Source organism: Drosophila elegans, unplaced genomic scaffold (genome assembly GCF_018152505.1).
Source record: "Drosophila elegans isolate 14027-0461.03 unplaced genomic scaffold, ASM1815250v1 contig_184, whole genome shotgun sequence".
Taxonomy (NCBI): domain Eukaryota; kingdom Metazoa; phylum Arthropoda; class Insecta; order Diptera; family Drosophilidae; genus Drosophila; species Drosophila elegans.
Genome location: NW_024545551.1, coordinates 10,306 through 30,397, shown reverse-complemented (window position 1 = coordinate 30,397; position 20,092 = coordinate 10,306). Strand labels below are relative to the sequence as shown.

The 20,092-nt window shown below is 32.8% G+C and overlaps 1 protein-coding gene across 1 annotated transcript in view; it reads left to right on the top strand.

The window, feature by feature from the left end:
- Nucleotides 1-19,652, top strand: part of LOC108137722 (serine/threonine-protein kinase GA29083) — a 39,385-nt gene extending 19,733 nt beyond the window's left edge. The window contains exons 2-6 of the mRNA XM_041707807.1: nucleotides 16,764-17,421; nucleotides 17,481-18,507; nucleotides 18,578-18,723; nucleotides 18,793-18,942; nucleotides 19,009-19,652. Of these exons, the coding sequence (XP_041563741.1) occupies nucleotides 16,765-17,421; nucleotides 17,481-18,507; nucleotides 18,578-18,723; nucleotides 18,793-18,942; nucleotides 19,009-19,287 (2,259 nt within the window). The 5' untranslated portion in view covers nucleotide 16,764 and the 3' untranslated portion in view covers nucleotides 19,288-19,652. The remainder of the gene's footprint in view (nucleotides 1-16,763; nucleotides 17,422-17,480; nucleotides 18,508-18,577; nucleotides 18,724-18,792; nucleotides 18,943-19,008) is intronic.
- Nucleotides 19,653-20,092: the final 440 nt, after the last annotated feature.

Below are 20,092 nucleotides of genomic sequence, written 5' to 3'. Positions count from 1 at the left end.
TAAATAGTATTGATTTTTTTATTTAGAATTTTCGAAAATTAGCGTTTATGTCAAAAAAACCAGATCTTATCCCAAAGGGAGACGGTTCAGTTTAGATTGTCCGTCCGTTTTTATTCAAACTAGTCTCTCAGTTTTAAAACTATCTGCATAAAACTTTCCCAAAAGTTGTCTTTTTATTGCAGGTAGTATATAAGTCGGAACGAGCCGGATCGGAAGACTATAGCATATAGCTCCCATAGGAACAATCGGAAAAATAAATGAAAAAAAATTATAACTTTTCTGTTTCTTATTTTTTTGTTTAGTTCTTCGACATTCAGTAATGGTTAAATATTTCCGATTTACGATTTAAATTTCATCAAAATCGGACGACAATACCATATAGCTCCCACAGGAACCATCGGAAAAATAAATGAAAAAAATTATAACTTTTTTGTTTTTTAATTTTTTGTTTAGTTCTTCGACATATAGCAATGGTTAAATATTTCAGAATTATGGTTTAAATTTTATCAAAATCGGACAACTATATCATATATCTCCCATAGAAATAATACAAATATATAAAATAATACAAATATAATAAATAACTATCAAATAATTGAGCTGCAAATCATCATAGCTTCAATGTTTTTAAACATATACGCAAGTAAATCATAATTTTAATGTTTTCAAAAATGTTTAATTCTTGCAATAGCTGCAAGGGTATATGAACTTCGGTTTGCCGAAGTTTGCTTTCTTGTTATTTGTATAGTATAGATGACTCAATTAGAGCCGTGGTCTCGCTGTTTCCATCCGTTTTGTCGTCAACTCCAATGAATGAGCAAAATTTTACTTTTTAAATACAATTTTGCCCAGTCATGTAAAGACCCTGGTGGTATTTTATCAAATGGCATTTTTTTACCCAATTCAGTCTAGTATTTTTTACTATCGGGTATCGGGTTCTGTCAATTTTCTTCATTCATTGGAATCGTCATACCTTTGTCTTGCTCGCACTTACCTAAAATCGTATAGTTAAAAAAAATTAGGAATGAATGAATCAATTATGTTCCTTTATAGCCCCATCATTTGTCATAATATTTGCGGGATTGAATGCATTATAGGCCGCATTCAGCTAGGATACAGGCGAGCTGAACTCCTCCATGGTATGGCTCTTGAAATTTTTTGATGATTGAATATAATATTTTTTTTTAATTTAAAGAAACCTGATCAATAAAAAAATTGATTGAAATTTAAAAAAAAATATTTAAAACTTGGCAGCAGAACTTTTTGCAGGTTCATCAGAAGTGAAAATAAAAAACAGGTGTTATATATATATACTCGCTGTTGCGAGTAGTATGCTGTACATTCCGTTGTGACTCAGTATTTTTTAAGTATTTAGATTATTTTTGATTGGCTATTTTGTGATTTTTTGGAGATGCATTTTGAGAATTAATTTGGTAAATTGGAACAATAGCACTTGATTCTTTCTTATTTTGTCAATACATTTACAATAAAAACCTTGCGTTGATTCGCGTGGATTTAAACCTAAAACTTAACAGATCAAAATTAACTTTTTTTAATTTTCGGCTAAAATGTATAAATACCAAACCAGTAATAATTAGACAAAACAAACAGTAATGACAAAATTTAACTAGTGTTAAAACACACCTTGACGTTGGTTTTCCATATTTTGTATTTTTTATTAATTTTGGAAAACTTTGTACGTCGTCAAAAAAGTTGGAGTAAAAAAAGCGCATCTTTTACTATGAGGCCATTGATCGATTCTATTGATTATGAAAAATAATAATACGTAGCGCGTATAATTTTATTTTGTATTTATTGATATTAAAATTAAATAGTATTGCTTTTTTTTATTAAAAATTTCGAAAATTAGCTTTTATGCCAAAAAAACGAGATCTTATCCCAAAGTGAGACGGTTCAGTTTAGATTTTATAGGTTAAAGTTAAAGTTTTGGATGGTGTTTGGTTTAAGTAAGCTGTGATTTTACTGTATATGTAGAAACGATTTGTATATCTGTATTACCCGAGCGTGCTAATTGATTTATGCAATTGACTCCACTGTTTTTAAACCCTTGCAGAGGATATTACAATTTCAGTCAGAAGTTTGTAACGCAATGAAGGAGACATTTCCGACCCTATACAATATATATTCTTGATCAGCTAGAAGAGTCGAACTAGCCATGTCCGTCTGTCCTTCTGTCCGTCTGTCCGTCCGTTAATATTCAAACTAGTCTCTCAGTTTTTAAACTATCTGCATGAAACTTTTCCAAAAGTTGTCTTTTTATTTCAGGTAGTATATAAGTCGGAACGAGCCGGATCGGACGACTATAGCATATAGCTCCCATAGGAACAATCGGAAAAATAAATAAAAAAAAATTATAACTTTTCTGTTTCTTAATTTTGTGTTTAGTTCTTCGACATTCAGTAATGGTTAAATATTTCCGATTTACGATTTAAATTTCATCAAAATCGGACGACAATAGCATATAGCTCCCACAGGAACAATCAGAAAAATAAATGAAAAAAAATTATAACTTTTCTGTTTTTTAATTTTTTGTTTAGTTCTTCGACATATAGCAATGGTTAAATATTTCAGAATTATGGTTTAAATTTTATCAAAATCGGACAACTATATCATATAGCTCCCATAGAAGAAATAATACAAATATATAAAATAATACAAATATAATAAATAACTATCAAATAATTGAGCTGCAAATCATCATAGCTTCAATGTTTTTAAACATATACGCAAGTAAATCATAATTTTAATGTTTTCAAAAATGTTTAATTCTTGCAATAGCTGCAAGGGTATATGAACTTCGGTTTGCCGAAGTTTGCTTTCTTGTTATTTGTATAGTATAGATGACTCAATTAGAGCCGTGGTCTCGCTGTTTCCATCCGTTTTGTCGTCGACTCCAATGAATGAGCAAAATTTTACTTTTTAATACCAAATTTTGCCCAGTCATGTAAAGACCCTGGTGGTATTTTATCAAATGGCATTTTTTTTACCCAATTCAGTCTAGTATTTTTTACTATCGGGTATCGGGTTCTGTCAATTTTCTACATTCATTGGAATCGTCATACCTTTGTCTTGCTCGCACTTACCTAAAATCGTATAGTTAAAAAAAATTAGGAATGAATGAATCAATTATGTTCCTTTATAGCCCCATCATTTGTCATAATATTTGCGGGATTGAATGCATTATAGGCCGCATTCAGCTAGTATACAGGCGAGCTGAACTCCTCCATGGTATGGCTCTTGAAATTTTTTGATGATTGAATATAATATTTTTTTTAATTTAAAGAAACCTGATCAATAAAAAAATTGATTGAAATTTAAAAAAAATATTTAAAACTTGGCAGCAGAACTTTTTGCAGGTTCATCAGAAGTGAAAATAAAAAACAGGTGTTATATATATATACTCGCTGTTGCGAGTAGTATGCTGTACATTCCGTTGTGACTCAGTATTTTTTAAGTATTTAGATTATTTTTGATTGGCTATTTTGTGATTTTTTGGAGATGCATTTTGGGAATTAATTTGGTAATTAAATTAACAAATGCAAACTCTATAATATGGAAAATAGGAAGGTATTGGCTTTCATTTGACCTGCGGGGCAAAAGGCTGGACTACCTACAATTGACGCGGAAAGCACTTATATTTTTGTGGAAATCCAGCAGAAATTAATGGATGGATCATGGAAAAACTTTCCACTTGCGAATGTCCAAATTGTATTATGTTTTCTGTTAATATCCATTTTGTTTGACAGTAAAATTGAACTTTGTGTTATATTCTTCTATTAAGGTTTGTTTACTTCTAGTAGGCCGATCAGCTCTTTTTGAATCAGGGGGTGCCTGTGTGAATGGTCGCTACAACTCTTTTGAGAGGATTTTGTTGTGCGTGCTTGTCCAGACGTCCAGCAACGCTGAGTAAATAAACAAGTAAATAGCTTTTAATGGTTTTTTTTTTATATATGGATTAAATTGGAACAATAGCACTTGATTCTTTCTTATTTTGTCAATACATTTACAATAAAAACCTTGCGTTGATTCGCGTGGATTTAAACCTAAAACTTAACAGATCAAAATGAACTTTTTTTAATTTTCGGCTAAAATGTATAAATACCAAACCAGTAATAATTAGACAAAACAAACAGTAATGACAAAATTTAACTAGTGTTAAAACACACCTTGACGTTGGTTTTCCATATTTTGTATTTTTTATTAATTTTGGAAAACTTTGTACGTCGTCAAAAAAGTTGGAGTAAAAAAAGCGCATCTTTTACTATGAGGCCATTAATCGATTCTTTTGATTATGAAAAATAATAATACGTAGCGCGTATAATTTTATTTAATATTTATTGATATTAAAATTAATTAGTATTGTTTTTTTTTATTTAGAATCTTCGAAAATTAGCTTTTATGCCAAAAAAACGAGATCTTATCCCAAAGGGAGACGGTTCAGTTTAAATATTATAGGTCGTTAAAGTTTTGGATGGTGTTTGGTTTAAGTAAGCTGTGATTTTACTGTATATGAAAAAACGATTTGTATGTCTGTATTACCCGAGCGTGCTAATTGATTTATGCAATTGACTCCACTGTTTTTATACCCTTGCAGAGGATATTACAATTTCAGTCAGAATATTTGCAACGCAATGAAGGAGACATTTCCGACCCTATACAGTATATATATTCTTGATCAGCATCACTAGGAAAGTCGAACTAGCCATGTCCGTCCGTTTATATTCAAACTAGTCTCTCCGTTTTAAAAGTATCTGCATGAAACTTTCCCAAAAGTTGTCTTTTTATTTCAGGTAGTATATAAGTCGGAACGAGCCGGATCGGACGACTATAGCATATAGCTCCCATAGGAACAATCGGAAAAATAAATGAAAAAAAAAATATAACTTTTCTGTTTCTTAATTTTTTGTTTAGTTCTTCGACATTCAGTAATGGTTAAATATTTCCGATTTACGATTTAAATTTCATCAAAATCGGACGACAATAGCATATAGCGCCCACAGGAACAATCGGAAAAATAAATGAAACAAGAAAGAAAGCAAACTTCGGCAAGCCGAAGTTCATATACCCTTGCAGCTATTGCATGAATTAAATACTTTTGAAATATTTAAATTATGATTTACTTGAGTATATGCTGAAAAACATTGAAACTATGATGATTTGCAGCTCAATTATTAGATAGTTATTTTATATATTTTTATTATTTCTATGGGAGCTATATGATATAGACGTCCGATTTTGATAAAATTTAAACCATAATTCTGAAATAAATAAACATTACCATATGTTGAAGAACTAAACAAAAAATTAAAAAACAGAAAAGTTATAATTTTTTTCATTTATTTTTCCGATTGTTCCCATGGGAGCTATATGCTATAGTCGTCCGATTTTGATGAAATTTAAAACGTAACTCTGAAATATTTAACCATTACTATATCTCGAAGAACTAAACAAAAAATTAAAAAGCAGCAAAGTTCTAATTTTTTTTCATTTATTTTTCCGATTGTTCCTATGGGAGCTATATGCTATAGTCGTCCGATTTTTATGAAATTTAAACCGTAAATCGGAAATATTTTACCATAACTAAATGTCGAAGAACTAAACAAAAAATTAAAAAACAGCAAAGTTCTAATTTTTTTTCATTTATTTTTCCGATTGTTCCTATGGGAGCTATATGCAATAGTCGTCCGATCCGGCTCGTTCCGACTTATATACTACCTGCAATAGAAAGACAACTTTTGGGAAAGTTTCATGCAGATAGCTTTAAAACTGAGAGACTAGTTTGCATATAAACGGACGGACAGACGGACAGACTGACAGACGGACAGACGGACAGACGGACATGACTAGATCGACTCAACTAGTGATGCTGATCAAGAATATATATACTTTATAGGGTCGGAGATGTCTCCTTCACTGCGTTGCAAACTTCTGACTGAAATTATAATACCCTCTGCAAGGGTATAAAAATATTTAAAACTTGGCAGCAGAACTTTTTGCAGGTTCATCAGAAGTGAAAATAAAAAACAGGTGTTATATATATATACTCGCTGTTGCGAGTAGTATGCTGTACATTCCGTTGTGACTCAGTATTTTTTAAGTATTTAGATTATTTTTGATTGGCTATTTTGTGATTTTTTGGAGATGCATTTTGGGAATTAATTTGGTTATTCAATTAACAAATGCCAACTCTATAATATGGAAAATAGGAAGGTATTGGCTTTCATTTGACCTGCGGGGAAAAAGGCTGGACTACCTACAATTGACGCGGAAAGCACTCATATTTTTGTGGAAATCCAGCAGAAATTAATGGATGGATCATGGAAAAACTTTCCAATTGCGAATGTCCAAATTGTATTATGTTTTGTGTTAATATCCATTTTGTTTGACAGTAAAATTGAATTTTGTGTTATATTCTTCTATTAAGGTTTGTTTACTTCTAGTAGGCCGATCAGCTGTTTTTGAATCAGGGGGTGCCTGTGTGAATGGTCGCTACAACTCTTTTGAGAGGATTTTGTTGTGCGTGCTTGTCCAGACGTCCAGCAACGCTGAGTAAATAAACAAGTAAATAGCTTTTAATGGTTTTTTTTTGTTTTATATGGGTTAAATTGGAACAATAGCACTTGATTCTTTCTTATTTTGTCAATACATTTACAATAAAAACCTTGCGTTGATTCGCGTGGATTTAACCCTAAAACTTAACAGATCAAAATGAACTTTTTTTAATTTTCGGCTAAAATGTATAAATACCAAACCAGTAATAATTAGACAAAACAAATAGTAATGACAAAATTTAACTAGTGTTAAAACACACCTTGACGTTGGTTTTCCATATTTTGTATTTTTTATTAATTTTGGAAAACTTTGTACGTCGTCAAAAAAGTTGGAGTAAAAAAGCGCATCTTTTACTATGAGGCCATTAATCGATTCTTTTGATTATGAAAAATAATAATACGTAGCGCGTATAATTTTATTTTATATTTATTGATATTAAAATTAACTAGTATTGTTTTTTTTATTTAGAATCTTCGAAAATTAGCTTTTATGCCAAAAAAACGAGATCTTATCCCAAAGGGAGACGGTTCAGTTTAAATATTATAGGTCGTTAAAGTTTTGGATGGTGTTTGGTTTAAGTAAGCTGTGATTTTACTGTATATGAAAAAACGATTTGTATGTCTGTATTACCCGAGCGTGCTAATTGATTTATGCAATTGACTCCACTGGTTTTATACCCTTGCAGAGGATATTACAATTTCAGTCAGAAGTTTGCAACGCAATGAAGGAGACATTTCCGACCCTATACAGTATATATATTCTTGATCAGCATCACTAGGAAAGTCGAACTAGCCATGTCCGTCTGTCCTTCTGTCCGTCCGTTTATATTCAAACTAGTCTCTCCGTTTTAAAAGTATCTGCATGAAACTTTCCCAAAAGTTGTCTTTTTATTTCAGGTAGTATATAAGTCGGAACGAGCCGGATCGGACGACTATAGCATATAGCTCCCATAGGAACAATCGGAAAAATAAATGAAAAAAAAATATAACTTTTCTGTTTCTTAATTTTTTGTTTAGTTCTTCGACATTCAGTAATGGTTAAATATTTCCGATTTACGATTTAAATTTCATCAAAATCGGACGACAATAGCATATAGCTCCCACAGGAACAATCGGAAAAATAAATGAAAAAAAATTATAACTTTTCTGTTTTTTAATTTTTTGTTTAGTTCTTCGACATATAGCAATGGTTAAATATTTCAGAATTATGGTTTAAATTTTATCAAAATCGGACAACTATATCATATAGCTCCCATAGAAATAATACAAATATATAAAATAATACAAATATAATAAATAACTATCAAATAGTTGAGCTGCAAATCATCATAGCTTCAATGTTTTTAAACATATACGCAAGTAAATCATAATTTTAATGTTTTCAAAAATGTTTAATTCTTGCAATAGCTGCAAGGGTATATGAACTTCGGTTTGCCGAAGTTTGCTTTCTTGTTATATGTATAGTATAGATGACTCAATAAGAGCCGTGGTCTCGCTGTTTCCATCCGTTTTGTCGTCAACTCCAATGAATGAGCAAAATTTTACTTTTTAAATACAATTTTGCCCAGTCATGATTTTTTTTTACCCAATGCAGTCTAGTATTTTTTACTATCGGGTATCGGGTTCTGTCAATTTTCTTCATTCATTGGAATCGTCATACCTTTGTCTTGCTCGCACTTACCTAAAATCGTATAGTTAAAAAAAATTAGGAATGAATGAATCAATTATGTTCCTTTATAGCCCCGTCATTTGTCATAATATTTGCGGGATTGAATGCATTATAGGCCGCATTCAGCTAGTATACAGGCGAGCTGAACTCCTCCATGGTATGGCTCTTGAAATTGTTTGATGATTGAATATAATATTTTTTTTTAATTTAAAGAAACCTGATCAATAAAAAAATTGATTGAAATTTAAAAAAAATATTTAAAACTTGGCAGCAGAACTTTTTGCCGGTTCATCAGATTTGAAAATAAAAAACAGGTGTTATATATATATACTCGCTGTTGCGAGTAGTATGCTGTACATTCCGTTGTGACTCAGTATTTTTTAAGTATTTAGATTATTTTTGATTGGCTATTTTGTGATTTTTTGGAGATGCATTTTGGGAATTAATTTGGTTATTCAATTAACAAATGCCAACTCTATAATATGGAAAATAGGAAGGTATTGGCTTTCATTTGACCTGCGGGGCAAAAGGCTGGACTACCTACAATTGACGCGGAAAGCACTCATATTTTTGTGGAAATCCAGCAGAAATTAATGGATGGATCATGGAAAAACTTTCCACTTGCGAATGTCCAAATTGTATTATGTTTTGCGTTAATATCCATTTTGTTTGAAAGTAAAATTGAATTTTGTGTTATATTCTTCTATTAGGGTTTGTTTACTTCCAGTAGGCCGATCAGCTGTTTTTGAATCAGGGGGTGCCTGTGTGAATGGTCGCTACAACTCTTTTGAGAGGATTTTGTTGTGCGTGCTTGTCCAGACGTCCAGCTACGCTGAGTAAATAAACAAGTAAATAGCTTTTAATTGTTTTTTTTTTTTTATATGGGTTAAATTGGAACAATAGCACTTGATTCTTTCTTATTTTGTCAATACATTTACAATAAAAACCTTGCGTTGATTCGCGTGGATTTAAACCTAAAACTTAACAGATCAAAATGAACTTTTTTTAATTTTCGGCTAAAATGTATAAATACCAAACCAGTAATAATTAGACAAAACAAACAGTAATGACAAAACTTAACTAGTGTTAAAACACACCTTGACGTTGGTTTTCCATATTTTGTATTTTTTATTAATTTTGGAAAACTTTGTACGTCGTCAAAAAAGTTGGAGTAAAAAAAGCCCATCTTTTACTATGAGGCCATTAATCGATTCTATTGATTATGAAAAATAATAATACGTAGCGCGTATAATTTTATTTTATATTTATTGATATTAAAATTAATTAGTATTGTTTTTTTTATTTAGAAACTTCGCAAATTAGCTTTTATGCCAAAAAAAACGAGATCTTATCCCAAAGGGAGACGGTTCAGTTTAAATTTTATAGGTCGTTAAAGTTTTGGATGGTGTTTGGTTTAAGTAAGCTGTGATTTTACTGTATATGAAAAAACGATTTGTATGTCTGTATTACCCGAGCGTGCTTATTGATTTATGCAATTGACTCCACTGTTTTTATACCCTTGCAGAGGATATTACAATTTCAGTCAGATTTTTGCAACGCAATGAAGGAGACATTTCCGATCATTCATGATCAGCATCACTAGGAAAGTCGAACTAGCCATGTCCGTCTGTCCTTCTGTCCGTCCGTTTATATTCAAACTAGTCTCTCAGTTTTAAAACTGTCTGCATGAAACTTTCCCAAAAGTTGTCTTTTTATTTCAGGTAGTATATAAGTCGGAACGAGCCGGATCGGACGACTATAACATATAGCTCCCATAGGAACAATCGGAAAAATAAATGAAAAAAAATTATAACTTTTCTGTTTCCGATCCGGCTCGTTCCGACTTATATACTACCTGCAATAGAAAGACAACTTTTGGGAAAGTTTCATGCAGATAGCTTTAAAACTGAGGTTCAGTTTAAATATTATAGGTCGTTAAAGTTTTGGATGGTGTTTGGTTTAAGTAAGCTGTGATTTTACTGTATATGAAAAAACGATTTGTATGTCTGTATTACCCGAGCGTGCTAATTGATTTATGCAATTGACTCCACTGTTTTTATACCCTTGCAGAGGATATTACAATTTCAGTCAGATTTTTGCAACGCAATGAAGGAGACATTTCCGATCATTCATGATCAGCATCACTAGGAAAGTCGAACTAGCCATGTCCGTCTGTCCTTCCGTCCGTCCGTTTATATTCAAACTAGTCTCTCCGTTTTAAAAGTATCTGCATGAAACTTTCCCAAAAGTTGTCTTTTTATTTCAGGTAGTATATAAGTCGGAACGAGCCGGATCGGACGACTATAGCATATAGCTCCCATAGGAACAATCGGAAAAATAAATGAAAAAAAAATATAACTTTTCTGTTTCTTAATTTTTTGTTTAGTTCTTCGACATTCAGTAATGGTTAAATATTTCCGATTTACGATTTAAATTTCATCAAAATCGGACGACAATAGCATATAGCTCCCACAGGAACAATCGGAAAAATAAATGAAAAAAAATTATAACTTTTCTGTTTTTTAATTTTTTGTTTAGTTCTTCGACATATAGCAATGGTTAAATATTTCAGAATTATGGTTTAAATTTTATCAAAATCGGACAACTATATCATATAGCTCCCATAGAAATAATACAAATATATAAAATAATACAAATATAATAAATAACTATCAAATAGTTGAGCTGCAAATCATCATAGCTTCAATGTTTTTAAACATATACGCAAGTAAATCATAATTTTAATGTTTTCAAAAATGTTTAATTCTTGCAATAGCTGCAAGGGTATATGAACTTCGGTTTGCCGAAGTTTGCTTTCTTGTTATTTGTATAGTATAGATGACTCAATAAGAGCCGTGGTCTCGCTGTTTCCATCCGTTTTGTCGTCAACTCCAATGAATGAGCAAAATTTTACTTTTTAAATACAATTTTGCCCAGTCATGTTTTTTTTATTTTTTTACCCAATGCAGTCTAGTATTTTTTACTATCGGGTATCGGGTTCTGTCAATTTTCTTCATTCATTGGAATCGTCATACCTTTGTCTTGCTCGCACTTACCTAAAATCGTATAGTTAAAAAAAATTAGGAATGAATGAATCAATTATGTTCCTTTATAGCCCCATCATTTGTCATAATATTTGCGGGATTGAATGCATTATAGGCCGCATTCAGCTAGTATACAGGCGAGCTGAACTCCTCCATGGTATGGCTCTTGAAATTGTTTGATGATTGAATATAATATTTTTTTTTAATTTAAAGAAACCTGATCAATAAAAAAATTGATTGAAATTTAAAAAAAATATTTAAAACTTGGCAGCAGAACTTTTTGCTGGTTCATCAGAAGTGAAAATAAAAAACAGGTGTTATATATATATACTCGCTGTTGCGAGTAGTATGCTGTACATTCCGTTGTGACTCAGTATTTTTTAAGTATTTAGATTATTTTTGATTGGCTATTTTGTGATTTTTTGGAGATGCATTTTGGGAATTAATTTGGTTATTCAATTAACAAATGCCAACTCTATAATATGGAAAATAGGAAGGTATTGGCTTTCATTTGACCTGCGGGGCAAAAGGCTGGACTACCTACAATTGACGCGGAAAGCACTCATATTTTTGTGGAAATCCAGCAGAAATTAATGGATGGATCATGGAAAAACTTTCCACTTGCGAATGTCCAAATTGTATTATGTTTTGCGTTAATATCCATTTTGTTTGAAAGTAAAATTGAATTTTGTGTTATATTCTTCTATTAGGGTTTGTTTACTTCCAGTAGGCCGATCAGCTGTTTTTGAATCAGGGGGTGCCTGTGTGAATGGTCGCTACAACTCTTTTGAGAGGATTTTGTTGTGCGTGCTTGTCCAGACGTCCAGCTACGCTGAGTAAATAAACAAGTAAATAGCTTTTAATTGTTTTTTTTTTTTTATATGGGTTAAATTGGAACAATAGCACTTGATTCTTTCTTATTTTGTCAATACATTTACAATAAAAACCTTGCGTTGATTCGCGTGGATTTAAACCTAAAACTTAACAGATCAAAATGAACTTTTTTTAATTTTCGGCTAAAATGTATAAATACCAAACCAGTAATAATTAGACAAAACAAACAGTAATGACAAAACTTAACTAGTGTTAAAACACACCTTGACGTTGGTTTTCCATATTTTGTATTTTTTATTAATTTTGGAAAACTTTGTACGTCGTCAAAAAAGTTGGAGTAAAAAAAGCCCATCTTTTACTATGAGGCCATTAATCGATTCTATTGATTATGAAAAATAATAATACGTAGCGCGTATAATTTTATTTTATATTTATTGATATTAAAATTAATTAGTATTGTTTTTTTTATTTAGAAACTTCGCAAATTAGCTTTTATGCCAAAAAAAACGAGATCTTATCCCAAAGGGAGACGGTTCAGTTTAAATTTTATAGGTCGTTAAAGTTTTGGATGGTGTTTGGTTTAAGTAAGCTGTGATTTTACTGTATATGAAAAAACGATTTGTATGTCTGTATTACCCGAGCGTGCTTATTGATTTATGCAATTGACTCCACTGTTTTTATACCCTTGCAGAGGATATTACAATTTCAGTCAGATTTTTGCAACGCAATGAAGGAGACATTTCCGATCATTCATGATCAGCATCACTAGGAAAGTCGAACTAGCCATGTCCGTCTGTCCTTCTGTCCGTCCGTTTATATTCAAACTAGTCTCTCAGTTTTAAAACTGTCTGCATGAAACTTTCCCAAAAGTTGTCTTTTTATTTCAGGTAGTATATAAGTCGGAACGAGCCGGATCGGACGACTATAACATATAGCTCCCATAGGAACAATCGGAAAAATAAATGAAAAAAAATTATAACTTTTCTGTTTCTTAATTTTTTGTTTAGTTCTTCGACATTCAGTAATGGTTAAATATTTCCGATTTACGATTTAAATTTCATCAAAATCGGACGACAATAGCATAAAACTCCCACAGGAACAATCGGAAAAATAAATGAAAAAAATTACAACTTTTCTGTTTTTTAATTTTTTGTTTAGTTCTTCGACATATAGCAATGGTTAAATATTTCAGAATTATGGTTTAAATTTTATCAAAATCGGACAACTATATCATATAGCTCCCATAGAAATAATATAAATATATATACAATAATACAAATATAATAAATAACTATCAAATAATTGAGCTGCAAATCATCATAGCTTCAATGTTTTTAAACATATACGCAAGTAAATCATAATTTTAATGTTTTCAAAAATGTTTAATTCTTGCAATAGCCGCAAGGGTATATGAACTTCAGTTTGCCGAAGTTTGCTTTCTTGTTATTTGTATAGTATAGATGACTCAATAAGAGCCGTGGTCTCGCTGTTTCCATCCGTTTTGTCGTCAACTCCAATGAATGAGCAAAATTTTACTTTTTAAATACAATTTTGCCCAGTCATGTTTTTTTTTTACCCAATGCAGTCTAGTATTTTTTACTATCGGGTATCGGGTTCTGTCAATTTTCTTCATTCATTGGAATCGTCATACCTTTGTCTTGCTCGCACTTACCTAAAATCGTATAGTTAAAAAAAATTAGGAATGAATGAATCAATTATGTTCCTTTATAGCCCCATCATTTGTCATAATATTTGCGGGATTGAATGCATTATAGGCCGCATTCAGCTAGTATACAGGCGAGCTGAACTCCTCCATGGTATGGCTCTTGAAATTGTTTGATGATTGAATATAATATTTTTTTTTAATTTAAAGAAACCTGATCAATAAAAAAATTGATTGAAATTTAAAAAAAATATTTAAAACTTGGCAGCAGAACTTTTTGCAGGTTCATCAGAAGTGAAAATAAAAAACAGGTGTTATATATATATACTCGCTGTTGCGAGTAGTATGCTGTACATTCCGTTGTGACTCAGTATTTTTTAAGTATTTAGATTATTTTTGATTGGCTATTTTGTGATTTTTTGGAGATGCATTTTGGCAATTAATTTGGTAATTAAATTAACAAATGCCAACTCTATAATATGGAAAATAGGAAGGTATTGGCTTTCATTTGACCTGCGGGGCAAAAGGCTGGACTACCTACAATTGACGCGGAAAGCACTCATATTTTTGTGGAAATCCAGCAGAAATTAATGGATGGATCATGGAAAAACTTTCCAATTGCGAATGTCCAAATTGTATTATGTTTTGTGTTAATATCCATTTTGTTTGACAGTAAAATTGAATTTTGTGTTATATTCATCTATTAAGGTTTGTTTACTTCTAGTAGGCCGATCAGCTGTTTTTGAATCAGGGGGTGCCTGTGTGAATGGTCGCTACAACTCTTTTGAGAGGATTTTGTTGTGCGTGCTTGTCCAGACGTCCAGCAACGCTGAGTAAATAAACAAGTAAATAGCTTTTAATTGTTTTTTTTTTATATGGATTAAATTGGAACAATAGCACTTGATTCTTTCTTATTTTGTCAATACATTTACAATAAAAACCTTGCGTTGATTCGCGTGGACTTAAACCTAAAACTTAACAGATCAAAATGAACTTTTTTTAAATTTCGGCTAAAATGTATAAATACCAAACCAGTAATAATTAGACAAAACAAACAGTAATGACAAAATTTAACTAGTGTTAAAACACACCTTGACGTTGGTTTTCCATATTTTGTATTTTTTATTAATTTTGGAAAACTTTGTACGTCGTCAAAAAAGTTGGAGTAAAAAAAGCGCATCTTTTACTATGAGGCCATTAATCGATTCTATTGATTACGAAAAATAATAATACGTAGCGCGTATAATTTTATTTTATATTTATTGATATTAAAATTAAATAGTATTGATTTTTTTATTTAGAAACTTCGAAAATTAGCTTTTATGCCAAAAAAACGAGATCTTATCCCAAAGGGAGACGGTTCAGTTTAGATTTTATAGGTCGTTAAAGTTTTGGATGGTGTTTGGTTTAAGTAAGCTGTGATTTTAATGTATATGAAAAAACGATTTGTATGTCTGTATTACCCGAGCGTGCTAATTGATTTATGCAATTGACTCCACTGTTTTTATACCCTTGCAGAGGATATTACAATTTCAGTCAGAAGTTTGCAACGCAATGAAGGAGACATTTCCGACCCTATACAGTATATATATTCTTGATCAGCATCACTAGGAAAGTCGAACTAGCCATGTCCGTCTGTCCTTCTGTCCGTCCGTTTATATTCAAACTAGTCTCTCAGTTTTAAAACTATCTGCATGAAACTTTCCCAAAAGTTGTCTTTTTATTTCAGGTAGTATATAAGTCGGAACGAGCCGGATCGGACGACTATAGCATATAGCTCGGAAAAATCGGTAATGGTTAAATATTTCCGATTTACGATTTAAATTTTATCAAAATCGGACGACAATAGCATATAGCTCCTACAGGAACAATCGGAAAAATAAATGAAAAAAAATATAACTTTTCTGTTTTTTAATTTTTTGTAAAGTTCTTCGACATATAGCAATGGTTAAATATTTCAGAATTATGGTTTAAATTTTATCAAAATCAGACGACCCATAGAAATAATAAAAGTATATAAAATAACTATCAAATAATTGAGCTGCAAATCATCATCATGTTTTTAAACATATACGCAAGTAAATCATAATTTTAATGTTTTCAAAAATGTTTAATTTTTGCAATAGCTGCAAGGGTATATGAACTTCGGCTTGCCGAAGTTTTCTTTCTTTCTCGTTTTGTTTGGAAACCTGAAGTAAGGCTCTACATCTCTGGATATATTCGTATTAATTTAAACAAAATTAAGTTATTTTTTTATAACAGTCGTCCGATCCGTCCCGTTCTTATATATATGTTCCATTTTATTTTTATTTAAAAACAAAAAGAATCAATAAAAGCAAAACAAGAAACGAAAACTATCAGATAATAGTTAAATAAGTATGGCACTATTAGATGGCCTTCATTGCAATTCTATTTGTACTGAAATCAACAGAGAGGACCTATTTTCTAGCTGTGACGTGAGGTTATTGACTATTTGTCGATCGGCACTGCTGAGTATCCTGATTATGAATATTTATACTTTCGAAGGAATACAATAAACGCTTTTATTAAAATTGCTAGTATACAGGGGTAATCATAAATATTTACTCAATTTATAAGCATTTTTTCATTTGACCACCCCTGTATATATTTCTTGATAGTTTTCAAAAAACGTAAATTTATTGAACATATTATACTTTTGATGTTTAACTATTTCATATAAGACACAAAACTTCGTTTATATTTAATGTTTTCCATCTCATATTTTTTTAAGGCGAAGCTCTGTTTAGCTGTTCTATTAAAAACCCAATACTGCAAGTACAAGTAAAATTCGTAGCTTGACAGTTAGTACGAGGGAAAAACCATTTCAAAAACAACACAGAACAAAAACAAAACAAAAATTAAAGAAATTAATCAACAAGGGTATTCAGCTAAAAGCACCTATAATTTTGTAATGAACACGCGCATACAATATTTGCTTATCCCTTGTTCTATTCCTCCAGCATGGAATTACAGACAGTAAAGGTGAATAACCTGCGTTGCACCACCACCGTGGTCTCTTCCCTCCAAGCATCTGTTTCTGCAACATCATCTCCCAACCTTACGCCAAAGAAGAGAGTGGCCAAAGTTGCCGTCGCCGAAACCACTCTCTTCGAGCAGCTGAATCCACAGCAAAAGCGGCAGGTAGACTTCAATAGCCGTAATAGGGACTGCGACAGCCTTAAGAGTTCAATCTCGGAGGTCGATAAGGAGTTCAATGACCATAAGAACTTTCTTGGCTCTCTAACTGACAGTGAGATAATGGAAAAACCAAACGGCTCTCTAAGTGGTGCCTCCTCAAACACATCGGTCACGCCTGGAATGAACATCATTGGAAGTGGCGCCGCTACTGGCTCTGCTTCCACGACATGCTTGGCCGTTGTACCCAATATCGCCCAAATTAAGAAGCGCATCTCGAGTAGCCGCACGCCGACACGCAAGGCGCATCGGATTAAATTCTACCGCAACGGTGATCGCTTTTATCCGGGCATAACAATTCCTGTCTCCAACGAACGGTATCGATCCTTTGAAAGTCTCTACGAAGACCTTACCCGGTTGCTCGAGGAGAACGTGAAGATACCAGGTGCAGTTCGCTCCATCTATAGCATGTGTGGGAAGAAGGTGAGTACTGCTCGGTAATATCAAAGCTCGCAGGGAATTTTATGATTTCGCCTTGGCAGGTTACCGCTTTCGATGAGTTGGAGGACGGTCAGAGTTACGTTTGTTCCTGCAATAATGAGAATTTTAAGAAGGTAGAATATAACACTAGTTCCCAGGCTTTGGCCAATCTGACGCTGACCAACACTAGTCGCTCGAACAATCAGCGGTTGGCTAAATTTCATCGACCTTCCTCACCCCTTAAGAACGGATTACTCTCCAGTAATGGGTCAGTTGCAGCATATGCTGGAGGAGCGGCCAATGGAAGTCCGTTGATTGCCTCCCGATTCAGCGAGCTTGACATTGTGGTTCATCCACGTATCGTTACGCTAATACGAAATGGCACTAAGCCACGACGCATCATGCGCTTGTTGCTAAACAAGCGTAACAGTCCAAGCTTCGATCACGTCCTGACCGCCATCACGCAAGTGGTTCGCCTAGATACAGGTTATGTGAGAAAGGTATTTACCCTTTCAGGGTCACCAGTAGTCCAACTCGCAGATTTTTTTGGGCCGGATTACGTATTTTTTGCGTATGGCACAGAGCGTATTAACATAGCGGAGGATTTTAAGCTTGAGGGTGACGAGCAACGTGCTATTAATGTCATACGTAAGACCCTGCGCACCGCGGGGACCACATGCAAGGGACCAAAACCTAAGATGCCTGTCAAAAGCAAAAAGGTGTATCCTCCGTTGGTAAATGCGGAGTCGTTCAAAGCAGCTCCCGCGCTTAAAGATGATGAGCAGCAGGCCTTACTAAAAACAACTGGCGTAGAGGTCGATGATTTGCCAGCTAATATTCGGGACCTTTACACACTGGGACAAATTATTGGCGATGGTAACTTTGCCATTGTGCTCAAAATCAAGGATCGCCAAACGGGCCATCCCTACGCCCTGAAAATTATAGATAAAAGCAAGTGTAAGGGCAAGGAGCACTACATTGATGCAGAAGTTCGAGTCATGAAAAAGTTAGATCATCCGCATATAATATCACTAATAATGGACGAGGGCCAACATACAAATATGTATTTAGTTCTGGAGTATGTTAGTGGTATGTTAAAAGCGAGAATTTCTGTACAGCATTTTCCAGCAAAAGTATGTTATAACTTAATTAATTTTAGGTGGTGATCTATTCGATGCAATTACCAAGGTGACGCGGTTTTCAGAAAGTCAGTCGCGGATTATGATTAGGCATTTGGGCTCCGCCACGTCTTACCTACATTCCATGGGCATTGTACACCGAGATATTAAGCCGGAGAACCTCCTAGTAAGACACTTGCAATTACAAATAATAATCTATGATGCGAATTACAATTAAAATCATATATTTTTTCAGGTTGAATTAGATGAACATGGAAACGTTCTTGAACTTAAGCTAGCTGATTTTGGATTAGCGTGTGAGGTAACCGAACCTCTATTTGCTGTCTGTGGTACTCCCACATATGTTGCACCAGAGATATTGTTAGAAGTCGGATATGGTTTAAAGGTGGGAAATAAATAGCTTTTGAACGGGAAATAGTTTGCTAATTTTTTTCGTTTCTGCTCCCTAAAGATCGACGTTTGGGCCGCTGGTATCATTTTGTATATATTGCTGTGCGGGTTCCCGCCATTTGTGGCGCTTGACAACCAACAGGAACCTCTCTTTGACGCTATTATATCGGGAATTTATGAGTTTCCCGATCCTTACTGGTCAGATATAGGCGACGGCGTGCGCGATTTAATCGCTAATATGCTTCAGTCGGATCCGGACGTTCGGTTCACAAGCGAGGACATCCTTGATCATTATTGGACGATGGGAAATGAAAACGTTTGCAACGATTATAATAGATGAATCGTAGTCGTGTGGAGTGTTTATTATACTCCCCTTGACGTTTTAGACGCAAGTAATTTTTGTATCATGTATCTTAGAACGCTATTCTCTAAGACTAGTTTATTTTTACATTCAACCACAAACAATACGTTATGATAGTCGTATAGCGGTTACCAAAATCTGAACTCGACCATAGAACAACACTGAAGAAAATGAAAACGAGCATTTCTACTATTCCAATATTCACACCTTTTACGGTGGTTTCCATAATATTTTATTTTAAAATATTTTTATGGTACATGTATAAGTACATAAATAATTATATCGCACTTCTAATGTTTTCAGTTCATATTTTTATTAATGAATAAATAAAGTAAAAGTGTGAATATTCTTTTTTTTAAATAAAAATGTTTTGGACCTAGGATCCAGTTTTTATTTTTTCTAGCCTTCTCCTTACTTTCCAACATTTTCTCACGGAGTTTTTGAAACCTCACGGAAACTTTAAGCCAAAAATTCTTTTCAAAGAAAAATATTTTGAGTTTTAAATATTTTGAGAATCGTTTAATGCAAATAATTTCTTTCTTGAACATATTTTTTTGTTAATTACTGCCTTTTTAAACTTCTAAAGCTACCACTCGATTTATTGTACACCTTACCAGCTATTTTCTCAAGCATTTGCAAAACTTTTTGCGAAAAGTAAAGGTTTGGGTTATAACAAAACAATTAATCATTTTTATTTGTTGTTTCTGATTTGATTAATAAATTTTATGAATAAAGTGTACTAAAAGCACAGACAAAAATACATTCGGAAAAACCGTGAATAACC